General features: G+C 37.9%; 1 protein-coding gene across 1 annotated transcript in view; it reads left to right on the top strand.

Moving 5' to 3' along the window:
- LOC107706597 (kinesin-1 heavy chain-like) overlaps nt 1-6452 on the top strand; it is a 26648-nt gene extending 20196 nt beyond the window's left edge. Inside the window, exons 15-29 of the mRNA XM_016510350.1 lie at nt 569-637; nt 912-1118; nt 2035-2103; nt 2378-2584; nt 3318-3506; nt 3768-3885; nt 4048-4103; nt 4297-4406; nt 4490-4591; nt 4683-4743; nt 4819-4890; nt 5462-5533; nt 5645-5648; nt 6136-6262; nt 6389-6452. Of these exons, the coding sequence (XP_016365836.1) occupies nt 569-637; nt 912-1118; nt 2035-2103; nt 2378-2584; nt 3318-3506; nt 3768-3885; nt 4048-4103; nt 4297-4406; nt 4490-4591; nt 4683-4743; nt 4819-4890; nt 5462-5533; nt 5645-5648; nt 6136-6262; nt 6389-6452 (1527 nt within the window). The remainder of the gene's footprint in view (nt 1-568; nt 638-911; nt 1119-2034; nt 2104-2377; nt 2585-3317; nt 3507-3767; nt 3886-4047; nt 4104-4296; nt 4407-4489; nt 4592-4682; nt 4744-4818; nt 4891-5461; nt 5534-5644; nt 5649-6135; nt 6263-6388) is intronic.
- Nucleotides 6453-8584: the final 2132 nt, after the last annotated feature.

An 8584-nucleotide genomic window follows, 5' to 3' on the forward strand; every position in this document is an offset into this window, starting at 1 on the left:
ACAAAAATACAGTGCATGATCAAACATTTAGGTGAGATAAATATATATATTTTTGAAAAATGTCTAAAAAATGCCCCCCTCCACCCCTCAAATAAAAAAAATCCCCTCTCAGAAGAGTCACCTAAGAGGGGAATTCATTTTCAAAAATAAAATTCAGGCCCTGAATAAATGTCTACAAATCTTGATTGGATCATCACTATAAATAATTCTACATGATAAAAAGAAGGCTTTAAAAAGATCAGTATCGGTGATCGTATCGGCAGATACTGCTTTCTGTGATCAGTGATCGGCCTCAAAAATCCTGATCGGAGCACCCCTAGTAAATAGTATATTTTGAATAGTATTTAGATTTTTTTCTATTGATATTACTGTAGTTTTTAATCAAATAAATTCAGCCTTGGTGTGTATCGGAGACTTAAAAAAAAAAAAATCATACTGACCCCAGACTTTTAACTTTTCAACTGCATAATTGGTAATAACAGAACAATAAGTTCCATTGTAAAATAAAGATGTGTTTCAAGACTCATTCATTACAATCATTCTGTTTCTCTCTGCTCTCTGCTTTTAGGATGATGAGATAAATCAGCAGTCTCAGCTGGCTGAGAAACTCAAGCAGCAGATGTTGGATCAGGAAGAGGTGAGACTTAAACACGCACCACACATCAGATTTACGTTATTTCCCATAAATAAGAACAGTGTCCTGTCTCCTAGTTGGCTGTGAATTATCTGGAGACTAAAAACTCAGGAGTTGGGGTTTGCCCTTTGCCATTAAAAGCTATAAATAATAAATAACGTTCTGGCCTAGTGCACATGCTCCTTACATGTTGTGTTGAGTTCCCATCACATTCCCCTCTTCTCTCTCCTCAATAATTTGACACTGATGATCCAACACAAAAATCTTTGTGTTGTAGCTGCTGGTCTCAACGCGAAGGGACCATGACAACCTGCAGGCGGAGCTCACCCGTCTTCAGATGGAGAACGAGGCGTCTAAAGAGGAGGTGAAGGAGGTGCTGCAGGCCCTGGAGGAGCTTGCAGTTAACTATGATCAGAAGAGTCAGGAGGTTGAGGACAAGACCAAGGAGTTTGAAGCCCTAAATGAAGAGCTCAACCAGAAATCTGTGAGGAGAAAAACACCATTTTCTTCACTATTGTTTAATTCACTTTCACCGAAAAGTTGTAATTTACTTTTGCTTGAACATTTTCTTCTCTCTTTTTGTCTAGACATCAAGTTAGATTCAAATCTTTAGAAGACACATAAAATCTAATGTTGTTAAAGTGCCCCTATTATGCCTTTTCGAATATTACCTTTCATGCAGTGTGTCATGTAGCTGTATGTGAACATAAACTATCTGCAAAGCTGTGAAGCCGACAGTGCACCATAAATAAAGTTATTGTCTAACAAAAAAAAGAGTCAGCTCGCAATCGCCTAAACGAGTCGTCAGGAATTCAAATCTTATTCTGTTACGGCTCTACGTCACGAAGTAACACATTTTTGTATAATGTCTGCCCACGTATATTTTTGAAAAATGTCTAAAAAATGCCCCCCTCCACCCCTCAAATAAAAAAAATCCCCTCTCAGAAGAGTCACCTAAGAGGGGAATTCATTTTCAAAAATAAAATTCAGGCCCTGAATAAATGTCTACAAATCTTGATTGGATCATCACTATAAATAATTCTACATGATAAAAAGAAGGCTTTAAAAAGATCGGTATCGGTGATCGTATCGGCAGATACTGCTTTCTGTGATCGGTGATCGGCCTCAAAAATCCTGATCGGAGCACCCCTAGTAAATAGTATATTTTGAATAGTATTTAGATTTTTTCTATTGATATTACTGTAGTTTTTAATCAAATAAATTCAGCCTTGGTGTGTATCGGAGACTTAAAAAAAAAAAAATCATACTGACCCCAGACTTTTAACTTTTGAAGTGCATAATTGGTAATAACAGAACAATAAGTTCCATTGTAAAATAAAGATGTGTTTCAAGACTCATTCATTACAATCATTCTGTTTCTCTCTGCTCTCTGCTTTTAGGATGATGAGATAAATCAGCAGTCTCAGCTGGCTGAGAAACTCAAGCAGCAGATGTTGGATCAGGAAGAGGTGAGACTTAAACACGCACCACACATCAGATTTACGTTATTTCCCATAAATAAGAACAGTGTCCTGTCTCCTAGTTGGCTGTGAATTATCTGGAGACTAAAAACTCAGGAGTTGGGGTTTGCCCTTTGCCATTAAAAGCTATAAATAATAAATAACGTTCTGGCCTAGTGCACATGCTCCTTACATGTTGTGTTGAGTTCCCATCACATTCCCCTCTTCTCTCTCCTCAATAATTTGACACTGATGATCCAACACAAAAATCTTTGTGTTGTAGCTGCTGGTCTCAACGCGAAGGGACCATGACAACCTGCAGGCGGAGCTCACCCGTCTTCAGATGGAGAACGAGGCGTCTAAAGAGGAGGTGAAGGAGGTGCTGCAGGCCCTGGAGGAGCTTGCAGTTAACTATGATCAGAAGAGTCAGGAGGTTGAGGACAAGACCAAGGAGTTTGAAGCCCTAAATGAAGAGCTCAACCAGAAATCTGTGAGGAGAAAAACACCATTTTCTTCACTATTGTTTAATTCACTTTCACCGAAAAGTTGTAATTTACTTTTGCTTGAACATTTTCTTCTCTCTTTTTGTCTAGACATCAAGTTAGATTCAAATCTTTAGAAGACACATAAAATCTAATGTTGTTAAAGTGCCCCTATTATGCCTTTTCGAATATTACCTTTCATGCAGTGTGTCATGTAGCTGTATGTGAACATAAACTATCTGCAAAGCTGTGAAGCCGACAGTGCACCATAAATAAAGTTATTGTCTAACAAAAAAAAGAGTCAGCTCGCAATCGCCTAAACGAGTCGTCAGGAATTCAAATCTTATTCTGTTACGGCTCTACGTCACGAAGTAACACATTTTTGTATAATGTCTGCCCACGTACTACGTCGCCAACTTGCCCGCCCACAAACAGTAACATTTCCGTGTGGTTAACATCATGTTGAGAAGACGTTGTATCCTACGCTGTGAGAGTAAATTTGTTTTATCACATCTTATAATTACCACAAACTTGTTAACACTTGACACTTACCACTGTAAACGTACACACACACGCGCATGTTTTTTTTCTTTTTCCTTATGAAACTGTTTTTTTTCCCTTTAATATTGTTTCTTCATCTTTGCTTTTTATTTTCCTCTTCCTTTGCACTGTTTTAACTGTTCACCCTCCTCTCTAACCTCAATTATTTCTCTTTCTTTCTCTGTCTGCGTTTTGTCTCAGCAGCATGAGGGTGGAGGTCTCATTGATGAAGAGTTCACAGTGGCTCGTCTGTACATCAGTAAGATGAAGTCGGAGGTGAAGACTCTGGTGAAGCGCAGCAAACAGCTGGAAAGCGCTCAGACTGAGAGCAACAAGAAGATGGATGAGAACGAGAAAGAGCTTGCAGCCTGTCAGCTCCGTATCTCTCAGGTAAATGCAAGAATGACAAGATAAAGCAAGAGTAGTTCATCCAAAAGTCTTACAACATTTCAAACTTGTTGTAGTTTCTTTTACTGAACATAAAAGAGCGTTTACACAGCTCTTCGCCTAGTAAAACCAGTCTTATGTTTATTAGATCATTAATGTATGACTGTAGCTAAATGGAAACACCACATGCTCTCCATTACAACACTAGCATGGCATTTACAGGAAGCTTTAAAAAGATCCTGAGATTTATTTCTGTGTCTACAGTATGAAGCAAAGATCAAGTCCCTGACAGAGTATCTGCAAAACATTGAACAGAAGAAGAGACAGCTAGAGGAGAACGTTGACTCTCTCAATGAGGAACTGGTCAAACTCAGCGCACAGGGTACAAATACACAAACATGCTTTTCTTTCCTCTCATAAATGCATTTTAATGCCCATATGAAAAACTGTGTGGCCCAGACAGACCAACTTTTACTGCCCTCTTGTGGTGAGACTGCATTGGGTGTGAAAGAAGTTGTGATGAAGTTTATTTTCCCTTGTGCAGAGAAAGTTCATGCCATGGAGAAGGAGGATGAGATACAAAGTGCTAATGAAGTCAAGGTAAGCATTTAATAACAACATATTAATTGCATAACAATGATTTTTCCAGACATATTTAGTCTTGCTAATTAAACTATTCTGCAGTTGAATCATTTAGATCGCAAGACTCAGAAAGGGGACTTTTGAGAGATGTTAAATTTGTTTTAAAAGAGAGTTTGTAATTCATAGTTTCTTTCTATGCGTGATTGGACAGGTTGCAGTTGAGCAGCAGATTCAGAACCACAGAGAAGCTCATCAGAAACAGCTGAGCAGCCTGAGAGACGAGCTGGAGACCAAGGAGAAACTCATCACTGAGCTGCAGGAGTAAGACATAAACATACACATCTTCAGGCACTGAATCAAGGCCACATGGGCTCATTTTTCCTCTCTTTGTTTTCTGGCTGCAGTCAGAACCAGAAGATCATGTTGGAGCAAGAGCGCTTGAAGGTGGAGCATGAGAAACTCAAAGCCACTGACCAGGAGAAGAGCCGCAAACTGCACGAGCTCACGTACGGCACGCAATGAACATGCAGAGGTTTGAGTAGATACACATACGCCAAAAATGTGGTCTGGTATGCTAATGCTAAAATATGTTTACAGGGTGATGCAGGACAGAAGGGAACAGGCCAGACAGGATCTCAAAGGCCTGGAGGAGACAGTGGTAGGTCATTTTCTTCAGTGCATGAGAGATGTTTCTTGCATGTGTGCACGCTCTTGATTTCTCTCTTCTCCTCAGGCCAAAGAGCTGCAGACGCTTCATAACCTGAGGAAACTCTTTGTTCAGGATCTGGCCACACGGGTGAAGAAGGTACAACCATTGTGTACACATTCTTCTCTTAATTGCTCCAGATACTTAAATAGAATCAATGTGGATATTTTTTTGAAATTATAATGACTGAGCCTGAGCTATGGTTACTATTAAAAGCTAAACATTAGATTGTTTTATTGGTTTTATAGGTTCTTGTGTATAGCTGTCTTTTTTAAAACACATTTTCTGTTGATTAAGTTCCTGTTGAAGTTTTAATTTATTTGTATTATTTTACATTTATTTATTCATTTATTTATTATAATTCTTAAATGATTTTATGAATTAGTTTACTTTATTATTTTCAATTTCAATATTTTTATTACTGTTATTAGAATTGTATTACTATTTTTAATAATTAATTTGTTTATTTTAGTTTACTATTATTAATTTTTTTTTTTTAATTTTTTTTATTGATTATCTTTTCTTTTCTTTTTATTCTTTTTTTCTTTAGGGCTAGTAGCCTTTAGTTTATGTCCCTGCCATCAAAGCTTATAGACGTCATAAAACTCCAGTTATGGCTTTATCGACCACTCTCAGACATGCCTGAATTATGCATTAACATATTTTTCAGAGCGCAGAGATGGACTCAGATGACACAAAAAAAAAAATGCTGCTTTTAGATTCAGCCAAGTGCTTACGGAAGGCATGTGTCTTTTGACATTTTGTCTTGGGTGGGGTTGAAGAGATTATACTATAACAGAGGAACAGTAAAAGTTGTCGAATGCTACAAAGATGTGTTTCTCACCTTTTTTAGGGATGTTAGTAGATTAAAATGATTAAGCATGGTGCATCTCGTGATTTCTTTGAATTTAACACAATTAATGGCCAGTTTTGAAGCTTTTCAGTTTGTCGTCATCTTTTAAAACAACTTTTAGGCATTAAACAACTGGGCGTCTTAAATGAAACTACTAATAATCACACACTATCAGACTTTTCAAGTTGTTCCATCAGCTCAAATTATTAAACCTGTTTGATTTCCTCTGACTAAATGGAATCATAATCTAAAGCTAAAAAATTGGAGTCGGTGCCCATTATAAACTAGGTGAAAAACTGTCAACTCTGAATGCCCCAAACTTGCAGACTAGCATTGATTCGTCCAGGCTGAAAATCTGTGCACTAGAAGTCTTATAGTGTATTCCAGTCTTTTAGGAGCGATTTTTGATTGATAGATTTAGTAGACCAATTTAGTAAACAATCAAAAGTTGTTTTCTGGCTTGACTAACTAGTCATTTCCTCCTATCACAGCCAAGCCAATCAGACCCGGTCAGCCCCCTGTCGCCTCTCCCACCCACCCCAATGTCAACCGCTCAGGGGCGGGGCTCTTCCAGAACAACCAATCAGTGGGCATCCGTGGTGGAGGCGTAGTCAAACAGTAAAATAAGTGAGTACATGCTGCAAAATACTTGTCACATTATGCAGGTAAAATGGGTTAGTAAAATGGGAAAGTATCTTTCTCCTTTTTCACCCTCTATGTCTCTCTCTTTGTCACTCTTTCCAGCTGTCGAATGCTGAATTTAAGCCCAGTAGCCCCAGCTGAAGCTGATATCACCCCAAAAAGCTGAACAGGCATTCCACAGCACGGGAGGGTTCAATACTATACATATGAAAATGAATATAAGTATATATATATGTGTATGAAACATGAAATACTATCCCCGTCTGGGCTGTACAGATGTTCCTCCATTCTTATCTCTTATATCTTCCCTTTAAAAATATAAAGAAAACTTAAAAAAAAAGACAGGCTTTTGCACCAGTGGACACGTGTGTAACTAGCGTGTATCTCTTCACTCTTGCACAGTAGGTTTCTGCTCACATCCTGCTCTCCACGTCCCTCACTGTGCCAAGTTGAATGTATTACTAAATTACAAAAGAAAAAAGGCAGAAATGAATGAAAAATGGAACAAAAAAAACAACAAACTACTAGCTGCATTATTTTAGCCTTATTTATGTACGTTCACATTTTGGGTTTGTTTAGAGAGTTAGCTTGTTCTCTCTTGCTTTGAGTAGTTTCTATTGAACATTTCACCTAAATACGTAAGTTAAACACTACAGTTGAACTGTATATATGAACCATTGAACTAGTTTTTGTAATGATGGACATGTTCAGAAGAAAGATTTAAATTATGACGAAAGGGTCGTCTGAAAGTAGACAAACGAGATGCAGTTCCATGAAATGAGAACGAAAAGGCTGCTTAATGTAGACGCACCTGAGCTGCAGGTATATTTAAAGCACTGTACGAACACAAAACGAGTAATCGATGTTACAGCATAAAGCTGTGTGTATGTCACAGCCTGAGGTCTTAGACGAGTTGTAGCTAGGTTAAAAAAAAAAAAAATACTAATGTCATGTGCTCATTTCAATATTTAACTTCAGTTCTCACTGTTTAAACAGGTAGAGTTTGCCGTATGGATGCTGCTCCGTAGCTCAATCACTACAAATCATCAATAATCATGTGTGTGGATTTTTCCTCTTAGTTTTACCTACAATATTCCCACGCAGGATTACGGTTACATTGTTTTTAGTAGGCAGGGAACCTAGCTTTACTTGCATTATTATTTATTCATCCACATGTCGTTCCAAACCTGTTAGACTTTCCTTTCATCCTACACGAAAGGATATCAGAACGTTTATACATGGACAGACATGGTTAGACATGGACAATTTCAAGCTCCAGAATGTCATAAAATACTATCGAGAGATATTATTCCACGTCTTCTGAAGTCAAATTGGAAATTTAAGTCATTATTCACTTCAGATATTGCCCTTCGTGGCTCTAAAATCTCATTTGCTTTGTCATTTGATTGAGTTGTAATGGCATTTGGCATCATTGACATCAAATGCATTATATGAGCAAATGAGATTTTCATAGGTTGTCATATTTTTGAGCTCCTTTTCACTACTTGTTTTCATTTTACAGAGAAGCTCAATTTATTAGGGTTTGGGACTGCATGAGAGTGAGGAAATGATGGCAAAAGTTTCATTTTGGGTGTGTTAAGAGATTCTTGACTGTGGAAATGATCGCATCCCGCCCTTGTCCCCTTTAGAGACACCCTCTTAATGGTTAATTTAGTGTAATTTTGTCGTTTTGTTGGAGTGAGGTTTGTGCGATGGTCAGCCAGCCATTGAAGTCACATTATACCTACACTCCTGAGTTTTTACCTTTTGATTTGATTTTACTTGCGTTTTGGTACAGTTTAGTTCATTATAGGGTCCATATTTTGAAGTTTTGTGACTGAATCTTCAGTGGTTTGAGCATTGCAAACAACCCAGGGAAACCCACACATCATTTAGTTCTGGCTCACACAACCAAAACGCGATTGTGGAACGTCTGCTGTGGTTTTGGTTGCCTTGTGATTTTGCGTTTGCTTATATCGACCTGCTGATTGGCTCTCTACAGTTCCAATGCTTTTCATTCAGCACAACGTTACTGCCTTTCATTGACTCGTGTTAATGGGTGGGGCCTATTTAACGGTGGGTGGGGTTTATTTAATCATTTTGTTGCACTTGCAACTAGGTAATATTGTTTTATTTATTTCTGTTTTATTATAGACTAGGGATTTTGCTGTTCATTTTCTTTTGTTGATCTTTTTTTAAGTCTACAAATATCGTTTTTTCTTGATGACAAGTATAGGTAGATTCCAGTGTACTTGGTTTCCATTGTCCTGTTTTTCCATGTATTTGGATCCAGATCCT

This window comes from Sinocyclocheilus rhinocerous, unplaced genomic scaffold (genome assembly GCF_001515625.1).
Source record: "Sinocyclocheilus rhinocerous isolate Xijiao unplaced genomic scaffold, SAMN03320098_v1.1 scaffold2189, whole genome shotgun sequence".
In the NCBI taxonomy this organism is placed as follows: domain Eukaryota; kingdom Metazoa; phylum Chordata; class Actinopteri; order Cypriniformes; family Cyprinidae; genus Sinocyclocheilus; species Sinocyclocheilus rhinocerous.